Below are 24519 nucleotides of genomic sequence, written 5' to 3'. Positions count from 1 at the left end.
AGTTTAAAGTTACTGAGCTCTTCAGTATGACCCATTGTACTGCCAATGCTCGTCTATGGAGATTGCATGGTTATGTGCTTGATTTTATACACCTATTAGCACTGGATGTGGCTGAAACACCTGGACTCAATCTTTGGGAGGGATGTCCACATACTTTTGGCCATATAGTGTAAATAAGGTGAAGCAAAAGTATCTGAGTGCTGCTGTATCTGTAACAAAATATTCTAGAGTAATTCTACACGACTTGTGCTGAATAGCCAGTCGTCTCTTACTTTTGATGTTCTTTATTTTCATTTATATCATTTAATTAAGCAACTAATTTTTCATTTCCAAATGTAAAATGTTTTGTGTTAAAGAGTAAACAATGTTATTTATGTGATAACTTTGGCTAACAGAATCTGGAAATGTGCTTGTGTGTTTCATGTGTTCATTTATGAAGCACAGCGAACTTCAGCTTAAAACCAGCTAAACAAAATCAGCCATCAACCAATTCGGCTGTAAATAAATCACATTTGTTCACGATACACAGTGAACGCTGCACATCGAACACTGGCACGTCTAATTTACACAATTGTCAAATAGAAACAACATAAACTGTACATATTTAATGAAATATTATTACAACCGATTGTAATCAATTCTAACATAGTGCACCCTTTTACCTAGACTGCCTAGAATCTCTCTCTTTTCTATTCTCTCCAGCCATCTGCAGCTTTCACTCATCCTCCCTTACACTCTCCCTTTCCCTCCCTCTCTCTCTCTGTCTCTCTCTAATCTGTGGGGTTTAACCTGCTGTTGAGTGGACATAGCAGGGCTATAATCCAGGCACACGCACACGCTAGGCTAAAACACTGGGCTTAACACACTCTCCGTCTGGCTGTCCTCCGCTCTGACAGCGAACCAGGAACCTCGACCTGCTTTCAAAACAAAACCATAAACTCTGCCTGAGAAAACACTCTTTACCTGAGCAGCGCCTGGACGACACCCATACAGCAGTTATAGGGCACAAAGCCAAGTTTTAAGGGTGAAACTAAACCTTAACTGCATAAAAGAACAAGAAGAATCAGGCTTTAGAATCTAGCTATGATTTTAGCTACGCAACAGACTTCAGTCAGTGTTTACAGACAGCAAAGATTAAAGCTGCAGGAGCTGAGATTATTATCACAGCCTACATTACCAACAGCGCCGCCTTTAGTTTAAAAGGAAATATTTAATCTTAATTCAATAAAAGAGAGCTGTGGTTGAGTTACACCAATCAGAAGCAGCCAAACACCCATGTGCTGTGACATCACAACCACAACTAACTGGCAGTCTGGTGCAGCGTTCAATACTAAAGCCAGAAAAAAGTGGACAGTCAGGCCTATGAATTAAACAAGCCTTAATTCATGGAAATGATCACAATTTAAACCTGAATTTATAGGAAAATAATCACAATTTAAACCTGAATTTATAGAAAAGTAATCACAATTTAAGTCTGAATTTATGAAAAAAAATCACAATTTAAGACTAAATTTACAGAAAAATAATCATAATTTCAACCTGAATTTATAAAAAAATAATCACAATTTAAGACTGAATTTATAGAAAAATAATCGCAATTTAGAACTGAATTTATAGAAAATAATCACGACATAAGCCTGAATTTATAGAATAGAAATCACAATTTAAGACTAAATTTATAGAAAATAATCACAACTTAAACCTGAATTCATAGAAAATAATTACAAATTAAGACTGAATTTATAGAAAAGAATCACAATATAAACCTGAATTTATAGAAAATAATCACAATTTAGGACTGAATTTATAGAAAATAATCATAATTTAAGACGGAATTTATAGAAAAAAACACAATTTAAACCTGAATTCATATAAAATCCCCCCTAAATTTAGATATTTTCCCCAAAACTGTTTGAGGCACAAGCTCTGCACAATGTTAAGTGATGTGGTGTAAGCTTCTCTGCCTTGTTAGCTACGTTAGCCTCGTAGTGTAACGAATGGGGCGCTGGGTCAGTGGTGGAGGCCGGCAAGTGGGGCATCAGGAATCCGACTGTGAAGCGATTCAGGGCGTTACGACCCTCTGGGTCATACTGTGTTATTACAGATCACATTATGTTGATTACAGACTTGTGGGAGAGGAGATGAACGGGCCCGGTCTCCACCAGGAAGGAGCTGTCTGTAAAAAGGACGTGAACGAGAGGAAGGACGGTGCTTTGCTTCTGACATGGGTTCTGCTGCGTTCCCAGTTCTCCAGTCCCTCATGTGAAGTTTGAATATCTTCCATGTTTCTAACGTGTAGCTGTGATGTTTGTAGGTGAAGGATGTCAGAAACAGCATGTGCCACGTCAACTGGCCCCAAACGAAGCTCTCACAGTTTACAGAGTGCGTTTTTAACCTTTAACCTTTTCTGAAAACAGCATTTGTTCAGGACTATAACCACAACAAATCCCGTCATATTCTTCCAGAGTCAATCTGTCAGGAAAGCAGGACAAAGAGAAACTGCATTCTCAGCAAACAAAGGCTGAGAGAAACGGGCTTCAGAGTGTTTCTCTATCAGAGAATGAGAAACGCTTTACTGTCAGGTCCTGAATTTGTCACGAATTACAGTAAAGGAGAAGCAAACGTAATCAAATGTAGTAGTACAGTAGACTGGGCTGCCATAGGGCTATCACGGTCACTGCATTCTAGCTGACGATTAATGGCCAAATGACCTGATTAGCCAGCTTGCTTCCTACCTATGTATACAAGGTAGTTAACACCACTAAGTATATGATATGACATTCATTATGCTAGCATACATGCTAAAAACATTACATTTAACTACAGGGCTAATAAATAAACGACCATTACTCAGCACTGCCCTCAGCTCTAAGTTAGACGTATGTATTTACTGCTTTCTTTTGTTTATATTTTACTATATATACATAATTATGTTATATACTTGCCCATTTAACGTTCTGCTTGTTGCAACATAATACGACTGTATCTCTAATGACTGTGGAAAATGATGGCAATAATCTCAAAGGGCTAAAAGACTTAAAGATCTGCTCTGTTTCTGCTTAAGTAGCAGCGATAACAAAATGCCCCTCAGATTCCTCACACGGGACGAGGACTTTACTAGAGCGCACAAAAACACGGCTCAGCTGAGTATAAATAAACCAACTCTGAAAACAATCGACAGCTCTTTCACAGCTCAAACCCTCTGAACGAAGAGACATTGGTACGTTTTATCCACCTCTTAGCGTAACTAATCAAATAATCACACAAGATTAATAAACAAAAGTTTGCAAAGTTAGTTTTCCTTTCCTTTTCATCACTTTCTAGAGGGTTTTTAAATGTCTTTAATACGTAATGATACCGTAAAACCATGATATGTCTGAACTAGTTTATCATACCGTGAAAATGTCAAACCGTAACACTTTCAATATCAGCTATGATTACATTTACATGATTATGCTCATATCTGCACTTGACCTGAACCCAAAAGTAGGGAGAAATTATGTCAGAGCCCAAACAAACCCATCATGGCTACGTTTACACAGCAGGTAAAAGTGGCCCAAATCTGATTTTCTCAGCAAATCCGATTTTTTTGTTTGGCTGTTCACATTATCTTTTAAATGTGATCTGTATGCGACATCAGTCTGAACAGATCAGCTCCTAAACCGACCCGCATGCACAAAAGAACAGAGCTTCACGTGGCGGCTCGTCCAGAGGTAAACAGTCATGACGGCCAGTGAACGCCAGTCGCTCCCGCAGCTTTCAGTTTCATCTTCGCCAGCATCGCAGGAGCGATTATAAAGATCCAGTGGTTGACAGCTGGACTCATCACCCACAATGTGTTCGAGTTCACCGTAAAAGGGCGCGTTATTCGGTCACGGCCACTTCTTTGGTCCTCGGATTCTTTAAACTGTTCTTTAACGCTGCAGCCTCGGGCTCCTCCGGCCGCGTTCGGCCGTTTTGTTCGAATCCTCTTCGAACAGGGAGCCGTTTGATGAGTCTCTTCTAATGTTTTGGTACAGAAACATCAGACCAAATGTTTATGAGTCTCAGCAGCACGAAATTATGATGAATGTTGAGTTGGACTGACGTAAAAGTCGCATGAATTCCGATCTGGCTGTTCAGACTGAGTCGCATTGCCGCAGATCGGATACGTATCGGATTTCAGTACCACATATGAAAGTGCTTTAAATCAGAACTGAAAATGTCCGATTCAGTGCGTTTTTTGCTGTTCACACTGACATCCAGACACACATCTGTGTCACATATGAGGAAAAAGATCGGATTTGGGCCACTTTTACCTGCTGTGTAAACGTCGCCCATGAGTGTCCAGTCAGGTTTGGGCAAGTGTTTCAAGCTCTAGTGTGAGTGGGTGTGTGTGTGTGGGCGTGTGTGTGTGTGTGTGTGTGGGGCGTGTGTGTGTGTGTGGGTGTGTGTGTGTGTGTGTGTGTGTGTGTGTGAGTGAGTGGGTGTGTGTGTGTGTGTGTGTGGTGTGTGTGTGTGTGTATGTGTGTGTGTGTGTTTTTAATACTCACAACATGAAGTCCTGCTCAAAGCACGGCTGATCTCCTCGCACCGTAACCGTCGTGCTCTTGACATTCTGGACCTTCAGAGTCACGTACACATTAAACTTATCTACAAAACACACAAACACGCGGTTTAGCACAAACACATTAAAAAGGACAACAGGACTAATAAAGGTATCAAACTCAGCCAAACTCAATGTTCAGTTTCATACACAGCTTTGCACAACACACGCACACACACACACACACACACACACACACACACACACACACACACACACACACACACACACACTCATGACTCTGAGGTCGCGCATTAGCATCTGCAGTCCTGGGTGAACGCATCATAATGTCAGACTGAATGTGAATAAAACCTGCCTGGTGAGAAAAGCCAGTTCATCTGAACAGGAAAGGATGCAGGAACTGATATTTGCTTCCAGTAGCAGCTCATTTCAAGTTCATACAGGTGAACTTTAACCACACAAACTCACAGACCTTCTGTTCCGGTCTGCTCTTTATGAAAGAATAAAATAGAGGAGCTGTTATTCCACCAATATAACGTTGCTCATCACTCACAACTGCAAAGAAACAAACATGTGGAAAACGAGCGTCTGATATCTTTTACATAAAGAGCTCGTCTCAACTATCTGTGAGTACTGGGGTGGACAATAAGATGACATTTTATCAGTATAGTGATAAAATACGTCACGATACCCTTTTCTGAGCATATCGAGGATCTCATCATTACTCGAAAAACTATGTGTTATTATAAAAAGAGCATCATCAGGCCTGTTTAACTGGATTTAGTGCAGTGCAGTCTGTGATCACTGTAACACATTTTATTTGCGTCACTACAGGTTCTATTTTGTCTGTTCCGACTTATCAAATCTGAGAAAAACAATATTGTGCTGCATATGGTGTCTTGTGAAAATATCTTGAGGTATTGTGATCTAATATTTTTTCCATATTGGACACCCTTAGTGTAAAGTCACCCCCGCACAGCATTTTTTATCATTTTAAAAGGAAACATGGTTTCGTTTTTCCAGCTAAATTCTAGTCATCAATCGCAAACAGCTGCCTTTACTGGACATTGTGATGAAAAATGAGCCTCTCAGAGCAAAATATATATGTGGGATTTTCACAATTGCTGTCTCTACACGATGCACCACAACAGAGGGCTGTGATTCCTGTCAAGGCAGGCAATTTATAAGTATAAGGCTCTGTGATGACAGGCCGAAGTCTGGCTTGCAAGACGAGCTGCTTAGTAACTGAACTACTACATTCTCACGCCAGAACTGCCACAATCGCCTGGTTTATGCTCCATTCCAGCTAAGAAAATAGCCAGGTAAAAGTCAAGTGTGACCACAGCTTAAGACTTCATTAACAACTATCACCAACAAATTAACCCTCGCAACTCAAAAAACTGCACTACATGTCGCTGCTGTCGGAAGAAAATCTCATATCTCCATTTTTGTTTTTCAGTTTTTGACATGATTTGAAAACACCTGTTGCTCTTTACATGAAAAATGGACCAAAAGAAACGGCCCAGAATGACTTGGAAAAACGTCTGGTTCCATTGACTTACATTAAAAATAAAGTTTGTTTTTTCCTTCACAGGTTTAACAGTCATATAATATTCTCATAACAATCTCAGATATATTTGATATATTGACTATATATAAGATTTCACTTCCTCTATATATAGTTTTCTGCACTGCTGTGATTTTTGAAAATCCTGTTTTTCCTTATTTGGGCATCACACAGACTACATTATGACACATGACCAAAGAAATGTATTGTATTATATTATCTGTCCTTAGCATTCATTACACCAAAACAACATGTATTCACTCCTTTGTTTTAAAATAGGTGTCACGTGTTAATTTTTGAGGAATTTTCTTTTTATAAACAGGAAAGTGAAACTGACCTTTTTTCCACATTTTACCAAAATAAATCTCTCTCTATGACTGACACTGACTCTTTCACTAATCCTGCACACGTACATGGACTAAAGCAGGCCGGGCAAAGCCCAGCTGTGTTAAACAACATGAAACAAGGGACGGCACAAAGAGTGGACACTCGTCTCCCGGCTCTGTGTGTGTGTGTTTAAATATGCATGGCGTTATGGAAATGTTAGTTATTTCTGCAGTTTAAATGGACTGTCACAGGTCAGGACAAGCAGCCGTAATTAGACGGAGATAGAAAATGCCACAAGAGCACGATGACAAATCTGAGAGAGAGAGAGAGAGAGAGAGAGAGAGAGAGAGAGAGAAAGGGAGAAAGAAAGAGAAAGGGAGCAGAAGAGAGAAATAGTGAATGACAGAGAGAGCACGAGAGAAGGAGCAAGAGAGGAAGAGTGAGAGAGAGAGTGAGAGAAAGAGTGTCTGTGAGTTTGTCCTTTATCTGGACACTAAAGTCTGTTCGTAACGTTACCGAACAACAGGCCAGAATCTTTTCGTAGTTTTTACAAATTGGATCAAAACCACATTTGGAGGTGGTTTAAAATGCGATTCTGATCGGATGTTTACAGATGCGTCTCAGTCTGGCGATCTGTGATCAGATCGGATTTGTGGGTCCAGACATCGCCAATCTATCTGCAAGGGTTGCCATGGTAACGTTGTAGGCATCAATAACTACGTAGCTATGCTGGTGACGCAGATTTCAAACGCGTGTGCTGGAGAGATGGAGGAGGATCATCTCGCCCTCCAAACTTCAGAATTCTGCAGTGTAAACATGAATCCTTGGAGCTCTTCTTCAATCCCAGCACTTCCCTCACTCTGGATTTGACATCATTGTTGTTTACTACGTTGCGAATAATGCAAAACACACTTTGAAATCCGATTTGCACAGCCAGACTGAGACGCATCTGTAAAAATCTAACTTTCAAACCACCTCCATGTGGTTTGGATCTGATCTGGATTTGGATTTCATGTGTTTTTTGCTGTCCAGACTATCAAAAATCAATCTGGATACAAGCTGAATGCCAAAAATCTGATTTGGGCTGGCAGTCTGAACAAGGCCTCGAGATTACCGAACAACTCCACACAGTTTGAGACGAGTGAGTGGTGATTTAGGCACGCAGTTAGCACCATGCTAATTGGTGTTGCTTAAGCTTCCATTACTTGTTGGCTACATTAGCCTCTTAGCTCCAGTGCTAAACTTAACATGCAAACATCAGAGCCCATCCAGGCTGATCCACTGCAGGCGGTAAACTGGGTAAATCAACTACATTTGGGTAAAGAGGAGAACTCTTTTTCACCAAACTGTCACTTTAAAGGTTCTGCAGCCTAATGCAAGGTCTTAATGTTCTACAGTAGAGGTCACTAATAGGCGGACTGCGGTCCGAGTCCGGACCCAGACGCTGTCCTATGTAGACCTGGACCTTTAACCGATAAACTTTGGAGAATTATTTAATTTCGACAGGGTGGTCCTATTTTAATCGGCGTAGCTTTTCTAGCCTTTACGGTAGCTTTAGCGGCCGGAAACTCACAGACCAATCGCATGCGTTGTAAATATCACACGTGACACTACTCAGCCAATCAGATCTGTGCATTATGATGAGCACTGAGACTTGAGTGAGTGACGCACACACAGGGGAGGGACAAGGCGAGACAGGCAGTCGGAGAAGAAAGTGCGCCAGATTATTTCACATGGCGTACTCTAAAAAGAGAAAACTGACAATAAATGTTGTTGAAATATGACTGAATTGTACTTTATTTGATTGACATTCAGTTTTTGACTGTATAAGATGTTGATATACCTACTAGGCTACTTCAGTAAACAGTATATGGCACTGAAACATAATGCAAGTGATGTTCTGGACCTTCACTTGAGGAAATTTTCTCTAACTGGACCTTACTGAATTTTAATTAAAGACCCAGTTCTACAGCATGTAGTTTCTGAAAGCATCTGGACATGAAAAAGCACCTGACGCCTCTCCAGCACACTGTTCTCTTCATTTCTTCATTTTTGTTTAGATGCTGTTGCTGTGATGTGCTTCAGAGTGAAGAACCCGCTCAGTACCCAGTCTGAGGGGATTCAGCTCTGGGATATTATGTTGTGAGTGTGCGGCCCGGTTTTAACTCTTAACCTCCGGCTCTGTTCACCTATTATTATCATCCCCCCATTTCAATCCCTCCATCACACAAACACACCTGCTCTGACCAATAACAGAGAGAGAGACAGAGAGAGAGAGAGATTCTCCATATATTCGTCTAGTTGAGACTACTTGAGATGTAATCCCACTTTTATTACTTCCACAGTAAGAGAGAGAGTGTGTGTGTGTGCGTGTGTGTGTGTGTGCGTGTGTGTGTGTGTGTGTGTGTTGAATAGTGGTAGTCGGGTTAGGTTCTCTGCACATGTATCACTTGGTACTCTCTGCTCTCATACACAATCTTACACCCAAGACACACACACACACACACACACACACACACACACTTTTAAAATCCTAAGAGAGAAGACTGACTATCTCACACAAAGAAACACACCTAACAGTAGCAAGAAAAATATGCATATTTATAAGATCCATTCACGGCTACTGACAGAATTCATTCCATTGGCTACTGATAGGAACCTTTAAATTGACCTTTGACAAGGTGTATTCATGGCAGAATCCATTTACGGTTACCGACAGAATCTGTTCTATTGGCAATTGACAAGATCCATTCATGGCTATTGATATGATCCATTCACAGCTATTGACAGGATCCATTCCATTGGCTTATGACGAGATACATTTATGGCTATTGATAGGATCCATTCCACTGCTACTGACAGGACCCATTCATGGCTATTGACAGGATCCAGTCCATTGACTATTGACACATTCCATTCATAGCTACGGCTATTGACAGGATCTACTCCGTTGGCTGTTGACATGATACAGTCATGGCTACTGACAGGATTCATTCCATTGGATTCTGACAGGATCCATCTTATGGGTTATTGACAGGATCAATTCATGGCTACTGACAGAACCCACTCATGATTATTGAGTGGCTTTTGATAGGATTCACGCCATTGGTTGTTGACATTATAGATTCACATGCTAATGACTGGAACTATTATACTGGCTATTGACAGGAGTCATTCATGGTTATTAACAGGATCCATTACACTGGCTACTGACACAGTCTACTCATGGCTATTGACAGAACACATTGATGGCTATTAACAGGATCCATTCATGATCGCTGACAGGATCCATTACAATGAGTACTGACATGATCAATTCATGACCATTGACAAGATCCACTGACAAGATACTGGTTACTGACAAGATCCATTTCACTGCTCTTAATGGGGTTAATTTTATTGACTATAGAGGGGATCCATTTCATTGGCTAATATCTGGATCCATTCGGTTTTGAGCGACTGTGTACCCTCACACAATTCTCTGAGACCCTCACACACTCCTTCATTTTATGAGTTTTCATTGGCTATTGACAGGACTCATTTCTTTGGTAATGAATAAGACCAATTCATTGCTATTGACAGAACATATTTCCAAGCGCACTGACAGAATCCATTTGCCCCCATTGATGGGATCTATTTCACTGGTTATTGACAGGATCTATTCATGGCTATTGATGGGATCTGTTTCACTGGGTACTGATAGAATCCATTTACGGTTATCACTTAGATCCAATGAAAAGTTTTTGAGAGGATCCATTCAAAGCTGTTGACAGTATCCATTTAACTGACCACTGATGGGATCCATAGGTGGCTACTGGTAGGATTAATGTCACTGGCTATGGACAGGAACCAATTGTTAATTATTAAGAGTCTAATTAGATTTAAGCACTTGACCAGCACACAGTGCTAGTTTACTTTCAGATTCCAATTCAGCAAAAACTCTTTAGTACATTCCAGCTAGCCTGAAGCTAGAACAGGAGGTGGGAAACCCACTCCCTCTGCCCAAAATCTGCAGACTAGAACCAGCATGGGTCCAGGGTAATCAAAGCAGAGCAAAACTCTTGTATGTAACCTCAGCCTGGAATGAATTAGAGCTGAAAAACTAAGTATGAAGTAAAAGGTCACAATGTCCCTTTTTCCTGGGCAGGAAATGTAATATGGAATCATTTTATAAGTATCGGGAGAAAATTAAACTCGTCTCACATTGGAGGTCAGTGGAGAGCGAGTTATGTTGGTTATATCGTCCTGAACGAATAAAATGGTGTTGAAGAGGCTTATTATAAAGCAGGCAGATTCATCTGTAGGGGTCAAATAAAGATTACAGTCTCTTCTGACACACACACACACACACACACACACACACACACACACACACACACACTTCCCTGCACGTACTCTATACAGGTGACCTCTGGGACATTAAGCCATATAAAGCCCCAATCAGGAGTCAGTGAAACAGCACCACAGCTTCCTGGAGCGAAGCACCTGCTTTGTACCCAGAACACCCTGCCAGTGGCAACAGATCCTGAGTGGGATTTAAAGTCAAACATTTACTGTCGGGTTAATAATTCTGAACCAGTTTCTACTTATATATAACCACATGTGCACGTTTCCTGCTGGTGACTCACTACATCCTTCTGCCTGGGTAATCGATGACTCCTCACCAAACGCTTCAATAATGCATGCCCTCCGTTCTGCCAGCAGCTGGGAATAAATGCTTCAGGAACTGTCTGAGGAGCCGAACAGCGAGGGCGTGTCCACACTGTACAGTCCAGGCCACCGTGTCCAAACACTGTGAATTACTCTGAAAGGAGAAATGTGGGCTTCTGCTGGGGTAATACTGTATGTAGGGTTCTCGTTTTACTGATGTGGAACGTCACATTAAGGCTGAACTGAACTGAACTGCACTTAAATCAGCAGAACTGGACAGAGCGAAAACTGAACTGAACTGAATGGAATTTAATGTAACTGAACTAAACTGAACACGCTTAGTTGAATTTAACTGAACTGAATTTAAATTAACTGAACAGAACTGAGGGCCTGGGTTCGATTCCTGGCTGGGCAACCAGAGTCCTTTCTGTGTGGAGTCTGCATGTTCTCCCCACGTCTGTGTGGGTTTCCTCCCACAGTCCAAACACATGCAGTCAGGCCAATCAGATAGCCAAACTGCCCATGGGTGTGGATGTGTGTGTGAATGTGTATGTCTGTCTGTCTGCCCTGTGATTGACTGGCGACCTATCCAGGGTGTATCCTGCCATCCACCCAGTGACCACTGGAATAGGATAAGCGGTTTCAGATTATGTGTGTGTATGTAAACAGAACTGATCGCTACTGAAAGGAATTAAACAGAACTGAAATGAAATTAACTGAACTTGGGCCCAGTCCCATTTCTTATTTTTACCCCTACCCCTTGTTTTCGAGTGTTGCCCCTTGGAACTGAGTTTCAGGGCAGTGGTTGAAATCTTCCCCTCCGAAATGAGACCCTCAAATAAAAAGAGCATCACTTCATTAACAGCTACTAGCGCTGCTCTGTAGGCGACCCTGCCAGTCTGCAGTGACAGCAGAGGAGGGTAAAGTTCAGCTCCTCACTGCTGGGCTTTAGTTACATTTAGGGCATCATATGCCTTCAAAGAGGGGGGCAATTATTTATTATCACCCACCCCTAATTCTTCAGTGATATGAAGCTGAAGTCGAGAATTTTCCTGTTCCACCTTAAATGCTGCAGCAGTTACATGGTGGCATTTAAGGCGTCTGAACTGCTGGGCTATTTAAGGTGGAACGGGAAAGTTAGCTGGCTAGCTACCGAGACATTAACATGCTATTAGCGATTTTTTATGCTTGTTATGAAGAAAATGACCAAAATACACTGAAACAACATTAAACTAAGATAATACAGTGGTTATCGTCATTTTTTTAACAGAGAAAATTCTCACATTAGTTTGGAGGATCATGTAGCCCCAACACTTCACCCTACCCCTCTCAACAACAAGCAGGACACCCAACCCCTACACGAGAACGCGTAAAACAGAGGGGTAAGGGCTAAGTGGTTGGGACGAGTAGTGAAATGGGATTGGGCCTTAGCTGAATAAATGGTAGCAGAACTGAACTGAACTGAACAGAATTGAGCTGAATTAAACTGAACTGAACTACAAATTAAGTGAAATGAACTGAACTGAATTACGACAGAGTTACTGGATGTTGTTAGAGACAGAACGAAGCAGAGACAAAATATGATACATAAAATGCTCCAATATTTAGTACAGAAATAAATTTATTATAAATAATAATCACAATAAAACGTTATCCAAATCAGACTGTGGAGCCCAGTCAGAGCTGAACAGGCCCTGCTGTCGTTCTGTCTGTTATTCCACCTTTACAGATTAGTCTCCTGACTAAAATGAGCGCTCTGTCTCCTGCTAACCCCATTCTCCCCCTCTCTGGCCGGAGGTGTATTAGGGCTTCCTGTGATGTTGGGTCTCATGTATAATTGAGGGGTGATGACTTATGTAAATAAATAAGTCATGTGCCGACGCACCGCTGACTTTTCTGAAGCTGTTACGGTAATGATCACCGGGAGAGTAAACACCGGTTAAAGAGTAAACTACAGTGTAACTACAGCGCTGAGCTCCAGTACTGATTAAACTAATGGCAGTGAGTGAGTCACTGACCGCTTTATTAGAAACACCTACCTTGTTCTTACACTCACTGACCGCTTTATTAGAAACACCCACCTTGTTCTTACACTCACTGGCCACTTTATTAGAAACACCTACCTTGTTCTTACACTCACTGGCCACTTTATTAGAAACACCCACCTTGTTCTTACACTCACTGGCCACTTTATTAGAAACACCTACCTTGTTCTTACACTAACTGCCCACTTTATTAGAAACACCTACCTTGTTCTGCCACTCTATGGCCACTTTATTAGAAACACCTACCTTGTGCTTCCACTCAGCGGCCACTTTATCAGAAACACCTATCTTGTTCTTACACTAACTGGCCACTTTATTAGAAACACCTACCTTGTGCTTCCACTAACTAAATACTGTTTGGGTGACGGTCCACTCTCAGCGCAGCAGTGACGCTGTGTGCGGCTGTAGGACGAGTGTATCAGCTTTTAAATCTAACAGAGAGACTCTTACCTGAGATCAAAGAGGCTCTGAGGCTTTGTTATTAAACTTCATTTGTTTCTTGTCATAATGTTAATTATTTGTTATACAAAATGAGTCTCTGCCTGTTAAATTACAGAACCATTAGAATCCAGTTAGGATCGGTACAGCAGTATTGAATTCTCAGAGAGAGAGAGAGAGCGAGCGAGAGGGACAGAGAGAGAGAGCAGGTCTGCGACTGGACTGGCCTGTGTTATTAACAGCAAATGGGATTTCTACAGGAATCAGTGAGCTGGTCTGATAATGGGCTAACACAGTTCATTTAGCAACCAGACAGAAAACGTGCTGCTCTGTCTGCTCTCCCTCTCTCTCCCACTCTCCCTCTCTCACTTTCTCATCCACTCCCTCTCTCTCTCTCTCATCCACTCTCTCTCTCTCTCTCTCTCACTCTCTCTCTCTCTCATCCACTCCCTCTCTCTCTCTCTCTATCTCTTTCCCTCTCTCTCTCATCCACTCCCCCTCTCTCTCTCTCTTTCATCCACTCTCTCTCTCTCTCTCTCTCTCTCTCTCATCCACTCCCTCTCTCTCTCCCTCTCATTCTCTCTCTCCCTCCCCCCCTCTCTCCCACTCTCTCGCTCTCTCCCTCTCTCTCTCCATCTCCCTCTCTCTCCCACTCTCTCTCTCTCCCTCTCTCTCTCATCCACTCCCTCTCTCTCTCTCTCCTCTCTCTCTCTCTCTCTCATCCACTCCCTCTCTCTCTCTCTCCTTCTCTTTCCCTCTCTCGCTCCCTCTCCCCTCCCTTTCTCTCTCCCTCTCGCTCTCTCTCTCTCTCGCTCTCTCTCCATCCCCCCTCTCTCTCTCCCTCACTCTCTGCCTCTCAAACTCATGCCTGCTTGTAGAGAATTTCAGTTTAATTGTTTAACAAGCTGATGCTCGATTTCCAGTTAAATAATCAAAATGATCTTCAATAATATCAGCAATAGCAATATAAGCTAAGCTATCAGCAAACGAGTCAGTGCAGATCCACACAAAGTAAACATGCAGAATTTCACACTTAGTCCAGCATCTCTTGAGGGCTCAGCCTGCAGCGTCATGGTTTAAAAATAACATTTAAACTTTAATAAATACAATATTCAACAAAAAATCACTGATTTCTGAAATTATTTCATGAACGACAGTAACCATTTGATGGTTTTTAATAGATCAGCACTACTGGAGTATTAAACCTATGGGCTCAAACGTGGCTCAGCCAGATCTGTTATATGAGGAACATAAACAGCACTACCCATAATTCACCGTTTCCTGGGTAGGGCCTTTTGCGATGAGAAGAACCAGTGATCTGAAATCTTATATAATGGATAATCATGATTTTTAACTAGAAAATAATGTGCTGATTATTTTATTTTTAAATTTTTTAATAATTATTTTATTGCCCAGGTCCACTCAGAGGGATAACACAGTTCATTTAGGAACCAGACTGTCTACTCTCTCTCACTCTCTCTACCTCTCTCTCACTTATGGACAGGCTACAGTACACGAGAGCAGTCAGGAGGTCATGAATTATGCATTTATATGCACTCCTGTTTCTCTTAATTAACACTCACCAGGATTTCACTCACATGTACAATACAGGACTGTTAAATACACTGTGGTGAATAATTTCAATAATGTTTACAAATATAGTTTATAATAACAGAATAAAGCATTTTTAAAGAACTCATATATGAGTCAATCCTGAAGGCATTTATATTTGGTACAAATGGTATAAAATTACTGTATGGTACACATGAGCAACTGGCCACAAAAGGGCTGCTTTTAGTGTGAAAAGCTTATAAATCAGGTCCCTTTACGACTTCAAGACTAAAAGTGTTGTAATATGAGTAATAAAAGCTAAAGTTTAAAAGATCTGCTGTCCTTTAGGGTGGAGACTGAGGGCTGAAGCTGCTCCAATGAACTGTATTCTGTCAGCTATAGAACGGCAAACAGGCTTCTCTGTATATTCTGTTGAAACAGTTCGGCAACATGTGGCTCCAGAGCTGCATGCGGCTCTTTTACTGCCCTGTTGTGGCTCCACAGCTGAATCAGATTAGTAGGTAAAAATAAAATAATCCTCCTTTACAGTAAAATAAAGCTCTGCTGATCGTTCAACACAGTTTAACAATAAATGGTCTTAAACTCTGGAGTTAATGTAGAACTGCTAATTCACCCTTTAACCCTGAAGATCAGCTCAGACTGCTGGTCACCATAGCAACACTGACAACAGTCTCGCCTAGCTAGTAGCTAACGAAATGGCAAAGTGAGAGATTTAAGACGGGCATTGATGATTTGGAGACGAATGGAGTGTTTATAATCACTCCAGATGGTTTCCTGATACGTTTAATGGGCAGCGAGAAACTCAAACACTAAAAAGTCATGAAGCTGAAGTCATTTTCTCATTTGCCAGCTTCTTGTTTGAATTGTCCCGTTCCACCTTAAATAGTGCAGCTCTTACATTCTGGCACCTCAGGTACCATTTAAGGGGGAACGGGAAAATTCAAACAACAAGCTGGCGAATGAGGAGCGACTTCAGCCTCGTAAAAAGAGACATTTTAAACAAACTGTTCTACTTTCGAGTTTGACTTTTACTGAAAGGACAAAATGGCTCTTCTTAACATTTGGGTTACACCTGAGTTAAACACACTTCGAACCAAATAACAAACCCTGAGAACTTCGCAAATTTAGCACAAATGAAGTACAGGTCCAACAGAACTCAGACAGACCTTCTGAAGTGAATTCAGCAACTTGCTGAATGGACCCCACATTCAAATGACAGAAACGAATGAATATCTCAGAAACGAATGAAGACAGAAGCCTCAAATGTCTACTGGGCATAATGACATTATTTCCTGTAAGAATAAAGACAATCTGAGGAGGTCAGTTAGGAGCTTTTTCTGAATTTTGGTAATTTCATTTACAAACTCACAACGTACTGGGATTTCCAATAAAAAGAGCCAAATCAAGAAGACAGAGAAACCTTAACAGTGGGAGAACAAGAGTAAAAAGGGAGAGAGAGTGAGATTGAAAGAGTGAGGGTGCGTAAGTGAGAGAACAGATTGAACTCAGAGTATCTCTGATTAAAGCTGCTCTAGTCGAACGCTCGGCCGCTCGGTCTCTGTCCCCTGTGACGAAGATTCAGACACATTCGATAAGGGCAGAGACGGAGAGCGAAACACTCCTACCTCAATCTAATAACACCCAGAAAACGCCTCTACAGCGCAGAGGCAGAGGGGTGAACACAGAGATACACACATCCATAGAGAGACAGATTGGCATATATAAAACTTGTAAAATCTAGAAATAATAAGTCAAATACAGCATGTTCAGAATACACATATGTGTATATATATACATATATTATATATATATATATATATATATATATATGAACATAATGTAAGTGCAACAAAGTGAGTCTTGAAGCCCCTCTCTACTCATTTCCGTGATTGTCTTCTAATCATTATTATTTATTATTATTATATAATATTATTATTATATTTTTTTGATGATTTTAATATGAACTGGCAGAAAAAGAGAGATTTCTTTGAGAGATTTTTCAAATTTTCTGCAATTTTCTTCGGTTGGGTCTGAGTTGGGTGGGACTAGATTTTGCACAGACAGACAGAGGCATGGATAGCCAGACACATACATAGACAGACAGACAGACAGACTCACAGATAGACAGACAGATGGACAGACTCATGGATAGACAGACAGACAAGTAGACAGAATCACAGATAGGCAGACAGACCTATAGATAGACAGACAGACAGACAGACTCATAGATAGAAAGAAAGACAGATAGACACTCATACATAGACTCATTGATAGACAGACAGATAGACAGACTCATAGATAGGTAGACTCAGACAGACAGACAAATAGACAGACTCATAAACAGATAGACAGATAGACAGGATCATAGATAGACAGGCTCATAAACAAACAGACTCACAGACAGACAAACACACAGACTGACAGGTAGACAGACAGATAGATAGATAGACACACAGACTGACTGGTGGATAGATAGATAGACAGACAGACAGACAGACAGACAGACAGGCTGCTATGGGAGAAGTATGTAGTACCAGTGGGAGGAGCTCTGTTCCCCTGAGAGGCAGGTGTGCCTGCTGGCTAACCAGTAAACCAGTTCAGCGTTTCCTTGACTGACAAACTGGGACAAAACACACACACACTCACTTACACACACACACACACACACACACACACAGACACACACACACACACACACACACACACACACACACACACACACACACACACACAGACACACACACTTGTGCTCCTCAGTTTGAGTCTGAACAGACGTTAGCAGTGGTTCCTCCTTCTGGGTCTTTAGAGCAGTCATCTCCTGTGGAGTTCAGCTCTAATCTGACCCTGATCAGCTAACAGGTGTCTACAGGTGCTTCTGAACGCTGGAGCCAAGTGTGGCAGACTACAGACAGGTGTGTCAGATTACAGACAGGTAAGTCAGATTACCGACAGGTGCACTAGATTGCGGCTGGAGAGAATCTCTCAGGCTGGAGATTCCTGCACCAGGTTTTACACTCAACACCTTCACCATCTTTCATTATCCAGAACAGAGACCCTTACCTGGAGGCCCCTGGAGCTTGGCCTTCTTCACTGAAAGAGAGGAGAGAACATCTGGTTAGAACACAAGTATAAAATACACAACACTTTAAAAAGACTGATAAAAGATCCTCATATCACACCATCTGGAGGAGTTAAAATAAGACACTGCAACTGCACTAGAATTATGAAAGGTGTTAGGGTACAGTGTTTGAGTGTAGATGGGTTTTTAGGGTACAGTGTTTGAGTGTGGATGGGTTTTTAGGATACAGTGTTTGAGTGTAGATGGGTTTTTAGGGTACAGTGTTTGAGTGTGGATGGCTTTTTAGGATACAGTGTTTGAGTGTAGATGGGTTTTTAGGATACAGTGTTTGAGTGTAGAGGGGTTTTTAGGGTACAGTGTTTGAGTGTAGAGGGGTTTTTAGGATACAGTGTTTGAGTGTAGATGGGTTTTTAGGATACAGTGTTTGAGTGTAGAGGGGTTTTTAGGATACAGTGTTTGAGTGTAGATGGGTTTTTAGGATACAGTGTTTGAGTGTAGAGGGGTTTTTAGGATACAGTGTTTGAGTGTAGAGGGGTTTTTAGGGTACAGTGTTTGAGTGTAGAGGGGTTTTTAGGGTACAGTGTTTGAGTGTAGATGGGTTTTTAGGATACAGTGTTTGAGTGTAGAGGGGTTTTTAGGGTACAGTGTTTGAGTGTAGATGGGTTTTTAGGGATACAGTGTTTGAGTGTAGAGGGGTTTTTAGGGTACAGTGTTTGAGTGTAGATGGGTTTTTAGGGTACAGTGTTTGAGTGTAGAGGGGTTTTTAGGGTACAGTGTTTGAGTGTAGATGGGTTTTTAGGATACAGTGTTTGAGTGTAGATGGGTTTTTAGGGTACAGTGTTTAAGCGTAGATGGGTTTTTAGGATACAGTGTTTGAGTGTAGATGGGTTTTTAGGGTACAGTGTTTGAGTGTAGAGGGGTTTTTAGGGTACAGTGTTTGAGTGTAGATGGGTTTTTAGGGTACAGTGTTTGAGTGTAGATGGGTTTTTAGGGTACAGTGTTTAAGTGTCCCCAGGCTTTTTAAGCTAGAGCTCTGCAGTGTAGACAGGTAGTTTGAGTAGTTTTCTAGGGTAGAGTTTTTAGCATGGGTGGGTTTTATAGCGTTGGGCTTCTAGTGAAATAACTTTTTTTTGGTTAGGGTTTAAGGTTTTGTTAGGGTGGACAGTTTTTTAGGGTAGGGTCTTTTAGTGTAGACCGGTTTTTTAGGGGTCTTATAAGGTAGATGGACAGCAGATGAATGAAGCCCAACCGTATGAGATCCTAGAAAGTTAAACAGAGCTAAGCTCCTCATTTCCATGCAGCAGGGTGACAGGATGCTGATGAGGTTGGTACGGGCACTGTTAGCTCATAAAGTCGTTAGCAGGCCGCGTTTGAGGTGGACTGGCTGAGAAATGGCCGATTTCTGGGATGAGGGAAATGCCCAGTAGATCTAGAGTGGACTGGATCAGGCAGGACGTTTCAGAGCGTATGGAGAGCCAGCGTCCGGCCTGAGTAGCGTGCCCTCACACACTGTCGCAGCAGCAGATGGCCAGAGGATTACACTGATTCTCCCGTCCCTCCCCCAGCACCAACATGGGAATCCACTCTATCTAGCCTTCGCTTACTTAGTCTCCTCACTTACTGCTCTGTGTGGGTTTGTAAAGCTCTAGATGGTTCTTGTAAGCTGTAGGCTTCTACAGAGTCCTCTCTTATGGGTAACTGTGTGGAAAGTACAGTAAAAGTTGAGCTTGTGGTAAACTGACATGCTTGATTAAGCCACAAAAGTGTGGTTAATGTAGTAAGAACAGATGAAATTGCGAATGTCACATTAACTTTACCGTTCAAGAGTTTGTAGTCACATAGCCTGGTGCCTTCTTCTCCAAAGCCATTTTGCCTGAGGTGCGAGAGCTGAGACGTGATGTTTTACCCGATTTTACTAAATCATTAAATAAACACTGTTTTTAAATTGGTGATAAATGGGGCTCCCGAGTGGCACAACCGTCTAAGCGTTGGCCCTGTCATCAGGAGATCCCTGGTGATGCCACAGCCGTCCGTAGCCGGGAGTCCAAGAGAGCACAATTGGGCTCGCTCTCTCTGGGTGGGTAGGATGACCCCTCCTCCGCCCCCCATCACTCAGCGCGATGCTAGTCAGCGCAGGCGTCTGTTAGCTGACGTAACAGATCTGGCGGTTGGAGCTTTCCTCCGAGCGTGTTTAGCTGTCCAATGACGTTGCGTGAGCGGCAGTTCGAAAAGAAGCGGTGGCGCTTCACAGGTCTCGGAGGAAGCCTGTGTTAGCCTTCACCCTCCTAGCGTTGATAGTATTGTGTGATTGAGGGAGTACTAACTACAGGGTGGAATTGGCGACGACTAAATTAGGGAGATAATTGGGTTAAACAGCCCCAAAAAAAATGCGATAAATGAGTTTTTAAATGTCATTAAGTGCAATCATGTATGTATAACCTAGATAACTAAACTAAAGTGCTCATATTTTAGAGATAATATAAGAAGAACCAATTCAGTGGAAAAGACGACTGTGCTTGGAAGAGTTAAAAGGTAGATAAAATTAAAGGGCGACCAGCAAAAAGATGGATGGAGACAATCAAAGGAATGATGACCCAGCCATTAAGAAACCTGAAGAACCAAAGAGAAGACAATCTGGAGAAACACTTCCCATACGGTCAGCAGGAGTCAGAACCCACGGTAAACAGTAAAACAGCCCTGAATAAAACTGCAATAAGAAGAAAAACTGTACATTTAAATTCCAGAACTGTTGCTTTAAGTCACTCCTGTAAATAATCAATAATCAGCTGTTCCCAAGAATAATCACAGATTCCACTTGCTGTCTCGCTCCAGTTCAGAGATGATGAGCTGTCACACATCCCCAAAGGCCTGAGAGACGATGCGATGAAGATCTTTCTCTCTAACCAGCCTGATAATGAGGAATAAAAAGCCGCATTGTTCTCATTGTCTGCTGATCGCTAAATATCCCCCATCTGACGAGATGTCACAGTCAGCCTCTGTTCATCTGCACTCGGTGTGACAGAAAACTGAACAGGCCAGAAGAAAACGGTGGACAAGGCTGTCACTCCACCTCGGTCTGCAGGGTTTTGTGTGAGACTCCAGACGCAGAAGAGTAAGTACTGTTCAAAATTTATCAGGATCCTGATTTCTGAACCCTGCTTTTCTGTTACAGTATGTCCTAAAGTATCTTCACTGAAAAGCAGTGACCAATAGAATGAGAGGCTTGGGAGTAATGCCAAGTGTGGGTTAGAGGGGTATAAAGCCCCCCAGCACTGGGCTGTGGAGCAGTGGAGCTGCATTCCCTGGAGTGACGGAGCTCCATCCAATACCTTTGGGATGAGTTGGAGTGATCCAGAACTGACCATCCAACATCAGTACCTGACCTCACTAATGCTCTTCTGGCTGAATGCAATCAAATCCTCACTGCAACATCTATTGTAAAGCCTTCCCAGAAGAGCAGAGGCTGTTACTGCAGCACAAACTCACTATTACGACCCTTCATTTCAGAAGAACGTTTATAGGGCAGCTGCCTACAGCCTATGGATGTATACACCCTTTAATGAGTGTTCTTGAAGGGTTCTTTACTAAAGGGAACCTTTTCTACAAAAATAAGGGCACATTCTGAGTAACGGGCTGTTTTTCAACATTTCTGTGGTTCAATCCTGCAAATTCAGTCAAAAACCTTTAAATTACAGAACAAAACACCATCTTAGATCATATTCCAAACCACACAGGCCTCATTTTCACACCCAATTAAGGAACTTGATTAAATGACTGACTGATTCGTTAGGTCGAATCTCTCAACCACTGGATTAACTAATTGCCTGACTGATTGATCAATCGATTGATCGATCGATTGATGATGGATAGACTGTCTTCCTCACCAGTAGAATTTATTGATATAACCTTTGATTGACTGATTGTTTGATCCCTCACCAATAGGGACTGACTAACTGAATCCTTCACTCATGGGGTCATCGAGTGATTGAATCTTTCGCCCATTGGACTGACTGACTGACTGACTGACTGACTGGCTGATTGATCGTCTCCCTCACCAGTGGAACGTACTGATAGAACAATGATTCACTGTTTGACTGAATGTGTCCCTGACCCGAGGGTGGACTGATTGAATCCAGTCACGGAGTCGTCAAGTGATTGAATCTTTCATCCATTGGACTAATTGATTGATTGGTTAATTGGTTGATTGATCGATTGTCTCCCTCACCAGTGGAATTTATTAATAGAACCGTTACTTAACTGATTGAGTGAATGCACCTCTCACCAATGGGAGAGGTGAGAGGTGAACTAACTGACTGGCTGACTGACTGACTGATCGATTGATTAATCAATCAATCAATCATAACCCTCACCAGTTGAATTTATTGATAGAACCATTGATTCACTGATTGACTGAATGCACCCGTGGAATGGACCAACTGAAACCTTCACTCATTGGGTCATCAAGTGATTGATTGAAAATCTCACCCATTGACTTGACTGATACGCTGGTTAACTGAATAACTACTTGACGATCTGATTGATTGGTTGACGGACTGACTCCCTTAACCTTTAGAATGACACGGTGATTGGTTGATTGACTGACTAGTTAACTGGTTGGTTAATTGACTAAAACCCTTGATGTTTAGACTGAGTGATTGATTATTTGGCCAATTTACTGAATGACTGGTTTATTGATTGACTGGTTGATCGATTGACTGATTAAATCCCTCACCTTTGGACTGATTACTCCATTGCATCTCTCATCCATGGGGCTGACTGACTGACTGACCGATTGATTGGTTTTATCGAGGGGTGCACAACTCCAGTTCTGGACGGTCTGTGTCCAGCACAATCAACTCAAACACACCAACCAAGCCTGACAGTTAACAGACGAGAGTGATCAGGTGTGTCTGAGCAGGTAAATCACCAAACTGTGCCGCACCGCTGGTTTAATCACTGACTCACTGACTGAATGTCTTATCCATGGGGTTGCTTGACTAACTGACTGACTGACTGACTGATTTATTAATCGACTGGTTACGGCTCTACAGATTTAGCTGATCTCCATCATTACTGTAAATACCCCTGATACTGTCTTCCCTCTGTCATCCCTCACTCACTCACTCACTCACTCCAGCACTGCTGAAGATCCAGAGCCCAGAGCAGAGCAGTAACACACTGCTACCACCACATTACACACCTTTACACACTCACTACACCCCATTTACACACAACACACACCTATTATGATAAAGCATCACCACTGTAAACCTTCTCAGAAATACAACCTGTGAGTCTCCATTACACAGCGTGTTAAACAGGACTGTAGATTCACCTCGCATAGACACACAGGTCTGAACTCAACATATATCTGTGTTTATATTGTAAATAACCTATTTATAATCAATAATGCTACCATGGGAGGGAAGAACAGTGTCTGGGTTAAGTTTTGAGACGTCTATGCTCTTAAACAGCATTTCTGTGAAAGTTAGTTTAGCACTCAAGTGAGTTTCTTTCTTGGTCGAATTCGAATTTTCCGTTCCACCTTAAACGGTGCAGCAGTTCCATTCCGGCGCCCCTGAGGCGCCAGAATGTAACTGCTGCACCATTTAAGGTGGAACGGCAAGTTCGAATAAGAAGCTGGCGAATGAGAAGCTCTCGTCTTTCTGTGTCCAAAAACCACAGAAATGATTAAAACCGCTGATAATAAAGTTAAAAAGATGCTAAATCCCGAAGCTAAAAACTTTAGCTCCGCTCGCTCGGGTTAAACAGTCTCCTCACCTCGGACACACAGGAGTGACATAACTCCGATTCTCTCCGCTCCTCCACAGGTTGAGACTTCAGCTGGAGTGCAGTCCAGCCGTGAGGGTCATCTGGCGTCTGAAAAGCGGACGATAATCCGAACAAACCGGTGAAAACGATCCATAAAACCGACTCATGATGAGGAGAAGCGGGCAGATCTCCGCTCCCCTCAGAGACTCGCCGCGGAAAACTGTAGCGCGAGGGGGTAAGAAGAAAAACGGTCACTTGTTATTGACAGGGCCAGCAGCCAATCAGCTGCTCCGCTCGGGTGAAGTGGACGGGACGTGGGGCTGATTTGACCAATGACGTCCTGAGACTCAAGACCGTTAATGAAATATCAGAGTTTCAGACTCTGGTTCGTTATTATTCTCAACTACACGAACGAAAACTGGAATAAAAGTTTAGTTTGGCCTCTTTTTAAACTGTTAAAAATAAAACAATATTGATAATAAAATAATTGCGTAAGTAAAAAGTGATAACACACTAATGAATA

The 24519-nt window shown here is 42.1% G+C and overlaps 1 protein-coding gene across 1 annotated transcript in view; it reads right to left on the bottom strand.

Annotated features, from left to right (window-relative positions):
- Positions 1-24113, bottom strand: part of LOC118827187 (protein unc-13 homolog B) — a 155174-nt gene extending 131061 nt beyond the window's left edge. Inside the window, exons 1-3 of the mRNA XM_036598447.1 lie at positions 24006-24113; positions 18206-18235; positions 4533-4632 (exon numbers count right to left, since the gene is read on the bottom strand). Of these exons, the coding sequence (XP_036454340.1) occupies positions 4533-4632; positions 18206-18235; positions 24006-24027 (152 nt within the window). The 5' untranslated portion in view covers positions 24028-24113. The remainder of the gene's footprint in view (positions 1-4532; positions 4633-18205; positions 18236-24005) is intronic.
- Positions 24114-24519: the final 406 nt, after the last annotated feature.

The sequence above is a fragment of the Colossoma macropomum genome, unplaced genomic scaffold (assembly GCF_904425465.1).
Source record: "Colossoma macropomum unplaced genomic scaffold, Colossoma_macropomum, whole genome shotgun sequence".
NCBI classification, from domain to species: domain Eukaryota; kingdom Metazoa; phylum Chordata; class Actinopteri; order Characiformes; family Serrasalmidae; genus Colossoma; species Colossoma macropomum.
This window is presented reverse-complemented; position numbering and strand designations above follow the sequence as displayed.